Source organism: Mustela nivalis (assembly GCF_964662115.1).
Source record: "Mustela nivalis genome assembly, chromosome: 11".
Taxonomy (NCBI): domain Eukaryota; kingdom Metazoa; phylum Chordata; class Mammalia; order Carnivora; family Mustelidae; genus Mustela; species Mustela nivalis.
The window spans coordinates 20,753,820-20,766,897 of record NC_139030.1 but is presented as its reverse complement, the minus strand read 5'-3'; the positions used below and the strand labels follow the sequence as shown (position 1 = coordinate 20,766,897).

The window sequence follows — 13,078 nt, the reverse complement described above, 5'->3', positions numbered from 1 at the left end:
AGAGGAGAGCACAATCAATTCTGCAAGCAAAGAGAACTAGGACAATATAAATTGATGGCTTAGGCACTTCCCTGGAGGGCTGCAGAGAATATTCTATTTTTAACTCTCTTTCACTTCAACAGAGAAGAGAGCAAGAAGAAAACACAGTGCTCAGCAGAAAAGTGTTGCACAGGCTTTAACAGGCTAGTGTTACTTTGAGCAGGTGACCTGAACAGCATTTTTGTTAAAGGAAAGCATTCTTAGTAATACGAATTAGATATAATGAGAAAGATAATAAAAAGAACCGAAGAACTGCTTTGTCAGAACGGCCCTAAATCTAAGGTGATTTCATTTAAGTTTTTCAAGACAAAATTTGTACAGGAGAAGCAGTATGAGTGTAGATCTGTGTTGTTGTTGTTGTTTTTTGATAAGCAATTTTTGCCAATTCTAAGTTTATCTGTATCTAGTTTAGATGAACTATTTCCAAATCATCAAAACCTCCAGTTTGTAATCCGAGTCTATCTTACACACCTGCAGCACATTTTTAGTGAGCAGGCAAGTTCAACTAAGGATAGCCTCTTAGGTGAATTTAGAAGAAGACATAGGCACCAGACCAACACACCTTCACTATTCTTTCTCCTGTATCACCATCTGCTCCACTATTTCTGTGCCTGAAAAAATCATGAACACAAACACACAAAAAACGAATCTAATAAAAACAGCCACGTAGAGGTTTGAACTCACAGCTATTTAAATGATGACCCTATGGAAAAGTCTGTACAGCTCAAGGAAATCTGTGGGTACTTACCAGATACTTTTGGCTCCAGGTTTCAGTGGCAGCAGGTTAATGGAGAAGGGAAAAGGGAAATAGGTGGATTTGTAGGTATTACACAATGTCTGAATCTGTGCTGGTCACACAATACTCAGGAAAGCTCATAGAATCAATGAAAAAACGATAACCAGGGCCATCAAAAGTAGCATCATTACAAAATTCCTATCACTTGAGTCAAAAGATGCCAGCAAAGAAACTAACTTTATACCAAAGTCCCTATTTAAGAGAGCTAAGTCCCCGTTAATATCATCCCTTAGGTGCTTATTCAATGGGTCCATTTCTTCCTTGTTCGCCCTTTACACCAACTCAGCTTTAAATCTGTGTTCTGCAATGCTGCCAATATTCTCCACACATTACAGACTGTTTATCCTAAAAATATTCCTTCTATGTGTGGTTCATCTGGAACCTACTATAGTCTGCTGATAACAAAGCTTAACTGGAACCACATAGTTCTGAGTTACTTGAAAAGCTAACACGGATGATATAATGCATTGATATTCTCTGAATTTATCAACTGGCTGCAAAACTAAAATGACATTTCATTTTACAGAGTCATTTTGCTTCCCACATGCATATAATATCACAGTTTGGGGGGAAAAAATTGAATTATATCCCCAGTCAGAGCCCAAGTAGTTTCAGATGGTTTTAGATGTCATAGGTCCATTAGATAGCATGCATTAATGCACACTAATATTCTTTAAAAGTTATGTAGCAATATAGAAAGAGATGTACTTGACTTTTGCTAATGAGTTTGGCATGCTTAAGACATTAGACTTTTAAGAAAAGCTATAAACCAAACTGAAACTGCCATTTAAATCTGCTTTAAAAGAAATTAAAGCAATAGCTTTCACAAAATTTTAAAAGGTAAATTATATTAAGACAAGGTTGTCATTTAAATTCAAATCCCTCTTTCTGAGTATGATGCATGACTAAAAGGCATTATAATGGAAAATATAAGCAAATATTAATACTTTAATACAGCATTAAAAAAAAAAAGGAAAGAAAGAAAGAAAAAAAGCAGTGGAAACCTGAGTAAAAAGAAGCCAGGAAGCAGCTGAAAAAGAGACCGGTTCACTGTGAGAAATGTAAACCTCTCAGACAGTGCTACGGCCCCGAATCCAACAGCTCAGGAACAAGGCCAATTATTGCAAAATATTAAACATATATGGTAAAGCTGCAAACCTTTCAAAAAAGAGTCATAAGAATGAAAGCGGCTACACAGAAAACAGCCAGGGCCTCATAAACCCAAAATCTTTGCTATAAGTGATATGCAGGAACAGTTTCTTTATATCAATCTCCTTACATGTAGTATACTTTATAGTATTTAAGCTGTAAATTTTATGATAAAGGGTTAAGATAACAAATTCTTACTACTGTAATCGCAAATAACCATATCTATTGAAACAGTTGCTTGTGTGACTCCAGTTACTGACAGTAAGTCACTAAACTATTGCAAACCAGTCTTCCAGTATTCCACCTTTCTGAACTAAAAAGGACTCACATATGATAGAAACACAGAATCATGGAATGTTAGAGTACACAGAGGTTTCAACAGACAATACAGTAAACCTCCCTAAACAAGTAAGTAAACAAACCCAGAAGCTTTAAGTGATAGATCTAGCACCAGTTAAAAATGAGTAAGGGCCATCAGGATTTTATTCCTATTTTATTTCACACTATACAATCCATTGTCTGAAAAGCCTCATGTAGCCAGAATTTTTTCTGCTTCTGTTGAGTGGGGTTGACTTAACCTTGTTTTTAATGACCATGACAGCTTCACATACATAATACAAGATACGTCTATTCATTCCTCAGCAATAGTGTGCTGTTTTCAATTCAATTCCCTTAATGGATGAGAGGTTTACTGTTAAGAGGATCAATAACTACTGTGGACCTCTGGCACACATGTGGGATAGAAGACCAAAGCATTTTATCCTTGAGTTATCTCCCCAACCTTCCTGCACCCAAAAGGGAAAATAACAGATAATTTTTTATTTCTTTTGCCATATCCCCTGGTTTAAGACTACTTAATTCAATAGGTAAAGAACAAAAAATAAAACAAAACTCTCAAAACAACCACTTAATTCCACTGAATTTGTTAAGTTAGGGGACAATTTCTTTAAATTCATATACAAACATTTAAAAATTATTTATTTGTGCCCCAGTGAAGAACTGTTCCAAATCTATTGTTTTCATTATTTGGTTCAACAATTAGTTTTACCCTTTAATGTGATAAAAGAAAATATGCTTCTTCACTAAATGTTTGGTAAGAAACAAAAACGTAAGAGACATTAACAAATTATTTCCAATTTTAATCAAACCAGAATGGTGGAATGTAGGGAAATATAAGGAAAAGAATAAAAAAAAAAGAAATCCAGAAAGTATGATGTATACATATCAAAATGTAAATTATGGAGACAGAAATTGCTATAAATTTGTTTAAAAAAAAAAATCAGAAAAAGTTGCCTTGTCCATTTCTCACTGCATTGTACTTTTCTATTAGGATATATACAAACATAAATGCACACTTTTCCGTATGCTTTAACATAAAAAATAACCATTAGCTAACTACAAACAAGTGTTTAGATTGTAACTTTTTTAGTAGTTCAAATCCTACTAATTCCATTACAAGGTCTGTTAAAATTACCAACACAATACTTGCCACTGGCACTACTGAACTCTTCTTTAAAGAGAAATTTGCTATTGTACTTATTAACATTGCTTTCGCTTTCAGATAAGAAGGATGCTTTGAGGATTTATTTCTCTTTTTTTTCTTCACACTAATTTTAGTCTGTAAACTGAGAGGACAATACATAAAATAACTGGAAGGACAAATTCTATATAACATGTTACACTATGAAGACTTTAAGAGTCAAACACAATGTCAAAATCTATTCAGACATACTCTTTCTTCTGTGCCTGTATTATACAGATGCAATCTAACTTACTTTTGTTTCCTTCCTTCTCACCATAATTGGCATTAGAAAAAAATACACAATTAAAGTATCACTGATGATAAAAAACACCTACTATCTGTAACATAGATATTTTGGCCCTCAATTGGGAGGAATGGTGTATTCAGTTGTTTCCCGTTAAGTGGGAATATTTTTGCTGAGATGCATTTGTAAAAGCACACTGGTTCGACCTGTGAGTGAAAGTTTAATTTTGCAGGGAGTTTGACAATGCAGAGGAATAAAAATCTAGTGATGGAAAAGAATAAAACTAATAAACTCACACAAATACAGAGCAAAGGATATCTGCTTGCCTCATTAACAGGCTATACTAATAAACTAAGTTAATCAGCCACACAGAAGATATTTGAACGGGGAGAATGAAGGTAAATTTCTTTTTTGTTATCATGACATTAACTATAGTCTGTATTATAATTTTGAAAGAAGAAAATCAAAACAAAAACAATATGAAATTCAGTCACTGTGGCTCAGGAAAACTCAGAAAATAATTTCGATTAGAATAAAATAACTAACTAAAGCTATTGAATGAGCAGTGTCACAATGAATGCTCCCATATAAAGAACTTCTGATGACTTCAAAATTTGAGCATGTACTAATCTGTATTTGAAGCACACTGTCTTATCAAACTTCAGGAAAACCTGAACTAAAGGGAGTCATAATTAAGACAGAAGACCAATTAATTCCAAGTTGGCTAAAATGAACAATGTTTGTACTCAATATCCTTTGGAAGAACATTTCTTACACATACAATACAGGGCAAGTAACACTGAGACCAAGACATCAGAATATCTTCTGTTAAGTATAAGATGACTCCTAGGAACAATGGATTAAGAACCTGAAAGGTCCCCTATGGGGTGATAAGTAAGAATCCTCTCTGGTTAAGGAAGTTGGTGAGTCACAATGATCACTGAAAACTGCATGAGTGGGGAGAAATGAAAATACTTCTCACCAGCCTGCCCTGTGCAGATGTCTTTCTCCTAAAACTGCGGCTCGCCTTAAAACTTGCACATAGTATCAAGAGCAAGAAACTGCCTTAGTGGAGGGTTATGTGGCCTTAGTGAGTCACGGTGATATAGTGTGAGTCTCCAACAGTGACAACCAACTAAAAAGGCCTCAAAGATACCAATAAACATCACACTTCAACTGCTAGAGTTATGAAAGACTGAAAAGTATCTTATTACACATCTAGGGCAGAAATACAAATTGAGGTGGGAAGCACAGAAAGAAATGAATTCAGTTAAGACAGGTTTTTACACTGAGGTCACAATAGTTTTCACTGAAAGCTTAAAGAAAATTTAAGAGGAGCATAAGGAAAAGGATCTTTTGAGTTTTAATATATGTGATATGCCTAGTATTAGACTGCATTTGGTTTAAAAATACCTTTCACTAGCAAACCGAAAAATTAAACACAAAAAAGTTTGACCATTATTCCTTTAAAAAGCATACTGAGACCAAGACATCAGAATATCTCCACCAGGCTAGATTCTCAGAGTTGGGTCATTTGGGTCCTTGCTTCTAGTTAGCTGCTCATGAGACATCGTAGCTTTCACTGTCTCTCTTTTGTTGTTAACAGAGGTGGATTATCGGGTCCCAAAGGAGGCTTTACCACAATGGCAGTGAGTAACAGGAAGCCAATCATCACTTTGCGTGGCCTAATACAGTCTTCTCCTTATGGCTCTAAACACTTTATCATATAAACCTGGCAGAGTTACTTTCTGGCAGGTGCTAAGATTTGCCCACTCTTTCAATCTCAGTGGTTTGTATATTCATATGGGCCATACCTGAGACCCCTGACAGACTGGGGCACTATAAGATAGTTAGACTGAAATAAAGCAGAATGAAAAAAGCAATAACCACAGCTAAGAGAGTATAGCCTCAGAAATATTACTCACCTGTCTGCTGTGCAGGCTGTGGCAGTGGTTGGTTTAGATGTGAATTGTAATGGACAGAAGGGATTGGGCGATACTGAGGTTGATTGGAGTGATAGTGGCCTGGAGCACAGAAACAGGCTGGCATCTAGGATAAGTATCGAGAGAAAAAAAATCAATTTCATTTGCAGTAGAAATGTCTTCTCTGAGGAACAAAAGAGTGTAATAAATAATACTTCTTTTTAATATCATTCAAAACCAGATTTTCTTAGCTTTAAATTTAACTGGAAAATTAAAAAAAAATTTCAAGCATGCAGTATACGTAACAAAAGACACCTACAAATATGACTAGCAATTAGATTTAATAGGTTTAAAGTTTTTGGGCATTTTTTTCTTTCAGATTTTTCTCCTTCTTTTATAAAACCAAACACTATTAAAATAGCTAAGGCCTCACTCTAACATTCTTTTGCCCTATGTTCAACATTATCCTATAGTTGGTATATATGATTCCTATAAATGTTTTTAAACTGCTACTATATATATATGTTATCTGTAAAGAAAATTGTTGAGGATTTAAAAAATTTACATTTATGGTGCTCTACTATATACAACTCCATGCTACTTATTTTGTAATTAATATTTTTTCCAAGATTTATCTTGGTTGAAACATGTACAATGCTAGCTCATCCAATCTGAATGCTGAACTGCAATCACTGTACAAATTAGCCAGTCTATCTATAATCTATTGCACTGGTCCCATTCTTTTTCTCATATCTCTGATGTAAATTAAAATGCCAATACAAATCTTATTTGTCAGTTGCATCTTAACAAAGCTGGGGAAGAAACCAGTAAGACTAGCTTGATTCTATTTCCTTCTGGAGCTATTTATATTAATTGTGCATTTCTCTTAAGGTAATCTGACCTAGTTTGGAATAAGGAATAAACAATTAATTCAGTGATGTAGAAATTTGTGGTAAATTAACTTTATTAGCTTCATAAGCTCTTTCAGGTTCTGCTCTTCTAAAAGAAGAGACATCTGTAAACATCTTAAAGATTGCCTATTTCGTCTGGAAAGCAGTTGAATAGAGAATTTCTAAATCACTTATAAGCCAAGAATCTCCTAAATTTACCGTAACATTCTTCTGTTTTTGAACCATTAGATACAATACATACGTGATCCCTAATTGTTCCTGGAGGTATCAGCAAACAATAGGTATGTCTTAATTTCATATCGTAATCATTATTATGCTTTTCATATGTGTATATATACATGAGTATATACTTTTCTCCCCCTTACTTAAAAAACGACATCAATGGAGACCCAGGGTGGCTCAGTGGGTTAAGCCTATGCTTTCCGCCCAGGTCATAATCTCGGGGTCCTGGGATTGAGCCCCGCATTGGACTCTAGGCTCATCAGGGAGCCTGCTTCCCCCCTTTCTCTGCCTACTTGTGATCTCTGTCAAATAAATAAATAAAACCTTTAAATTAAAAAAAAAATATTGTTTAATGCAAAAATTGTACCATGATGTATTTTTATTTAAAAAGTATACACACATAATGTATATGACAACAACAGCACAAACAACTGAAGGTAAATAAAATTATACTGTTAATGTGACTACTGTATTTTACTTGCAGTTTCATTTGAACTTGAAATAGATAGAAATAACCTGAAGATACATATCATATCCCTAAAGAAACCATACAAACATAAGATTTAAAGGACTGTGGTAGTAAAAAGGCCAAAGAAAAACTAAATTAAGACACTGAAGGAGTTCAAGTAATACAAAAGGCAGGAAAGGAGGCATATAGGATAAAACAGAGATAGAACAAAGAGAAAACAAATGGAAATGTGGCATACCTATCTCTAACCATGTCAACAGACATATTAAAGCTAAGAGGACTACACATTCCAATGAGACAAGATAGAACAGCAGAGATGAACTATATTAACTATATGCAAAAGACAGCCTTTAAATATTAAGGTCACAGGGGTGCCTGGGTGGTTTAGTCAGTTAAGTGTCTGCCTTCGGTTTAGGTCATGATCCCAGGGTGCTGGGATTGACTTCCACACATCAGGCTCACTGCTCAGCCAGGAGTCTGCTTCTCCCTATCCCTCTGGCTTGTGTTCTCTTGCTCTCTGTCTCTCAAAATGAATAAACAAAATCTGAAAAAAAAAAAAAGAATACTAAGATCACAAATTAGAGGGTGGAAAAGGCATACCCTTGAAACACTCACCAAAAGAGTGCTGAAGTCACTATAAAAGTCAGATAAAAGGTTTTAAGATAAGAAACAATACTAGAGAGAGAAAAACATTTCATAATGAGACAAGTCAGTATTATCAGGAAGAAATGATAAATATAAATTGCTCAATATAGGTTTCAGTGTTATTTAAAAAACTGGCAGAATTTAGGAGAGAAATAGACAAATCCACTATCACTTATTGATAGAACTGGATAAAAGATCTGAAAGACATGAAGCAACCACATTGGCTCAGCTGATACTTACTTAGAGAATACTAAATGCAAGAAACAGTAAAATATGAAAGAAATCAAAGATGACCTAAGTAAATGGAAAGGCATCCCATGTTTATTAGACTGGAAGATTTAATATTAAGATGCAGTGATATCCAAAGCAACCCACAGATTCAATGCAATCCCTATCAAAATTTCAGTGGCCTCATTTGCAGAAATGGAAACGCCAATCATCAGATTAACATGCAATCACAAGTCATATAGGCAAATAGTCAAAGCAGTGTTGAAAAGAATAGTTGGAAGACTCCCAATTCTTGATTTTAAAACTTACCACAAAGATACAGTAATAAAATAGTGTAGTATGGGCACAAAAGTGGAAATGGAGAATAGCATAAATGTTAAGAGTCCAGAAATAAACTCTTACTTTTAAGGCCAACTGATATTTGATAAGGATACCAAAACCATTCAATGGGAAAAGAACAGTAGCTTCAACAAGTGATGCCAGAGCAGATAGCTACACACATGCAAAAGAATGATGTTAGACCCTTATACCCCATTATCATATGCAAAAATTAACTCAAAATGGATAAAAGACTTAATTATTGAAGCTAAAGACCATAAAACTCTTAAAAGAGAACATAAGGATAAAATCTTCATGACCTTGGATTTGGCAATGGATTCTTAGATATGATAGAAAAGCAAAGGGCAGTAAAATGAAAAGATGGGTAAGATGGATTTCATCAAGGTTAAATTTTTATACATTAAGGACATTATCAAAAGGTCAAAAGACAAGTGATAGAATAGTTGAACATATTTGCAAATCACATACCTGATGAAGGTCTAATATACGAACAGATGATCAACATCACACATCATTAGGGAAATACAAGTCAAAACAACACAAACCGTAAGAGACTCTTAATCTCAGGAAAGAAACAGCGAGAGAAGGGAACCGAAGTAGGGCAAGTGGTGGTTGGTATTATGGAGGGCACGTATTGCATGGAGCACTGGGTGTGGTGCATAACACACTGGGGAGGGTATGGGCTATGGAGAGTGCTGTGAATTGTTTAAGACCTGTACTCACAGACCTGTACCCCTGACGCAAATAATGTATTATATGTTAATAAAAAAATAAAAAATAAATAAAATTACTAAAAAAACCACAACGAAGTACCCATTTCACATCACCAGGATGGCTAGGATAATAACATTTTTTTTTTTTTTGGATAATAACAATTTTTAAAAAAGTAAATAGTCGGGACGCCTGGGTGGCTCAGTGGGTTAAGCCTCTGCCTTCGGCTCAGGTCATGATCTCAGGGTCCTGGGATCGAGCCCCGCGTAGGGCTTTCTGCTCAGCAGGGAGCCTGCTTCTCCCTCTCTCTCTCTGCCTGCCTCTCTGCCTACTTGTGGTCTCTGTCAAATAAATAAATAAAATCTCTAAAAATAAAAAAGTAAATAGTGTTACTATCAAAATATGGAAAAACTGGCACCTTTATACATTATGATGGGAATATAAAGTGACACCGTGAAAAACAGGCTGGCGATTTCTCAAAAAGTTAAATAGAATTACCATATAATTCAGCAATTTTATTCCTAGGTATAAACTCAAATAAATGAGTGGACATTTGAATAAAAACATGTACCTACATGTTCATGTACCTACATGTTCATAACAGCACTATTTACAATGGGCAAAAGGTGGAAACATCTCAAATCTATCAACTGTTGAAAAGACGAATAAATGGTGGTATATTCATATAATGACATATTATTCAGACAAAAGAAGAAATGAGGTACTGCTAAATGCTACAATGTGGATTAACCATCAAACATGTTAAGCTAAAGAGGCCAGACACAAAGGTAACATTGCATGAGTCCATTAATATGAAGTACCCCAAACAGGCAAATCTTTAGAGACAGAATGGAGGAGACTGGTGGTTGCCAGGAGCTGGGGGATGGGGTGAATAGGTAGTAACTGCTTAATCAGTACAGTTCTCTTCTGGGGTGATAAAAATAAAATGTTTTGGAACTAGAGAGAGGTGATGGTTGCAAAACACTGTGTATGTACTAAATGTCACTGAAATGCTCACTTTGAAATTGTTAATTTTACATTATGTGACCTTTATCTCAAAACAAAACCAAAAGAAATCACAAAACACTAAAATGATAGAATACAAATTCTTTTCAAGTGCACATGAATCTTCCCCCAAAAGAGTACATACTGGGACATAAAATAAGACTTGAGATTCCGAAACAAAGGAATCTTTTTTTTTTTTTTTTTAAAGACTCTATTTATTTATTTATTTATTTAATTGACCGGGGGCAGGGGTGGGGGTAGGCACAGCGAGAGAAGGGAACCGAAGTAGGGCAAGTGGTGGTTGGTATTATGGAGGGCACGTATTGCATGGAGCACTGGGTGTGGTGCATAAACAATGAATTTTGGAACACTGAAAATAAACAAAATAAAATAAAATGGAAAAAATATTTTAAAAAATTTTTAAAATGTAGAAAATAAAAAAGAAGCAGGGGGAGTGGGAGAGGGAGAAGCAGGCTCTCAACTGAGCAGGGATCCTGATGCGGGGGTCGATCCCCGGAAGGCAGACACTTACTGACTGAGCCACCCAGGCACCCCCAAAACAATGAAATCTTAGAGTAGATTCTCTGACCACATGAAACTAAAACAGAATCAATAATAATAAGGTATTTAGAAAGCCTGAAATATTTGGAAATTAAATAATACTTCTAAATAAATCATCTGTCAAAAAAGTCACACACATACAAAAAAGAGACAAAACATTATTAATGAAATGATAACAAAAACAAAACACATTCAGTTTTGTGGTCTGCAGCTGAAATGGTGCTTAGAAGGAAATCTATAGCATTAAAAATTTATGTTAGAAAGGAAGAACAATCTAAAAAAATCAATGATCTATGCTTCCACTTTAAGAAGTCAGACACAAAGGAGCAAATGAATATAAACAAAATAATAACAAAATAAACAAATAAAATAAACAAAAGGAAGAAAATAATGGTAAAAGTAGAAATCATTCAAATAGAAAATGAATACAAAATTAATGAAATCCTAAGTTGGTTTTTAAAAAACACCAATGCAATTGATAAATCTCTTAAGTAAATAAAGCAAAAAGAAGATAGGAGTGAAATTATCAACATTAAGAATTACAGAGGCAATAAATACCACTATCGATCCTTAAGATATTAAAATTATAATAAGGGGATATCATGACCGACCATTTGCCAATAAATTTGACAAACTGACACAAACTAGAAAATTCAATCCAAAAAGGAACAGGAAATTGGAATAGCTCTATATCTACTAAAAAATTGAATTTGTAATTTTAAAATCTTCCCCACAAAAAAAACTCCAAGTCCAGAGGGATGCATTAGTGAATTCTAGCAAATATTTAAGAAGGATGTTTAGAAGAATCCTATACCAACTGTTTTAGGAAATGAAGGAGGCAACTATATCCAATTCATTTGGAAGCCAGTATCACTGCCATCTTGATGCTACAACCTGAAAAAAGACATTACACACAAACAATAGACCAATATCCATTAAGAACATGCATGCAAAAATCTGTAAGAAAATATAAGCAAAATGCATCCAGTGATATATAAAAAGATATTCTATCATGACTAAGTGGGAGTGTGCTCTCAAATGAAAGTATTAACTTTTTTTTAAAAAGGTTTTATTTATTTGACAGACAGAGATCACAAGTAGGCAGAAAAGCAGGCAGACAGAGAGGGGGAAGCAGGCTCCCTGCTGAGCAGAAAGCCCGATGCAGGGCTCAATCCCAGGATCCTGAGATCATGATCCAAGCTGAAATCAGAGGCTTTAACCCAATGAGCCACACAGGAGCCCCTTAAAGTATTAACTTAACGTTCAAAAGTCAGTCACAATAATTCACTGTACAGAGATAGAATAAAAGAGAAAAACCACATGATCATCTCAATAGATGTAGAAAAGGAGATTTTTAAAGATTTAATACTCAGTTCTACCAAGAAAATTTTCACCAAACTAAGAAAATTTTCTCAGCCTGATGGAGGGCATGACAGAGGACAAAAAACTCAGATAATATCATAGTTAATAATGGAAGACCAAATACTTTTCCTAAGAAAGAAGGAAGGATATGAGCTTTTAAAAACTTTGCTTTAAGTTAATAAATGAATTCTAGCGATTTTACTGCCTACCTGTTGTGTGTATATTCAACATTAGAGCTTGTAGGCAATTCAATAAGGCAAGAAAAAGGAATAAAAGGCATATGCACTGGAAAGGATAATGTATGTAGAAATGATCTTCAATTTGGAAAATCCTAAGCAGTTTATGAAAAAAGTACCAGAATAATTAAATTTAGAAAGTCCACAGGATACAAGATCAAGATCAAAACACAAAAATCAACCTTATTTCTACATATGAGCAAATGATGAACAGAAAATAAAATTTTAATATAATTTCCTTTAGAGCACTAAGAATTTTTTTTTTTTTAACGATCTTATCTACTTGAGAGAGCGAGAGCATGCACAGGGGTGCGGGGAGAACAGGGGTGGAGGAGAAAAGGGGGGAGGGGAGAAGGGTTAGAGAGAGAGGGAGAAGCAGATTCTTCACTGAGCAGAGAGCCTGACGTGGGGCCCAATCCCAGGACCCTGAGTTCATGATCTGAGCTGAAGGCAGACGCTCAACTGACTGAGCCACTCAGGTGCCCCATGAAGCATTTAAAAACATGACATACTTAGAGATATATTTAATAAACTATATGCAATACTTATATAATGAAAACTAAAAAATACTGTTGAGAAAAAGTAAGAAATATTTAAGTAAATATAAAGAAATAACAATAAAGCTTTATTAGTATTGTGATGTTAATTCTCTCTAAACTAACCTACTTCTTCCTAAAATGCATCATTTTATTTTTATAGTGTGTTTACCTTGTGCTT

General features: G+C 34.7%; 1 protein-coding gene across 14 annotated transcripts in view; it reads right to left on the bottom strand.

The window, feature by feature from the left end:
• Positions 1-13,078, bottom strand: part of R3HDM1 (R3H domain containing 1) — a 131,319-nt gene that overhangs the window by 65,249 nt on the left and 52,992 nt on the right. For all 14 annotated transcript variants that reach the window (XM_082689284.1, XM_082689290.1, XM_082689291.1 and 11 more), the window contains one exon: positions 5,676-5,799. In XM_082689284.1, coding sequence (XP_082545410.1) covers positions 5,676-5,799 — 124 coding nt within the window. The remainder of the gene's footprint in view (positions 1-5,675; positions 5,800-13,078) is intronic.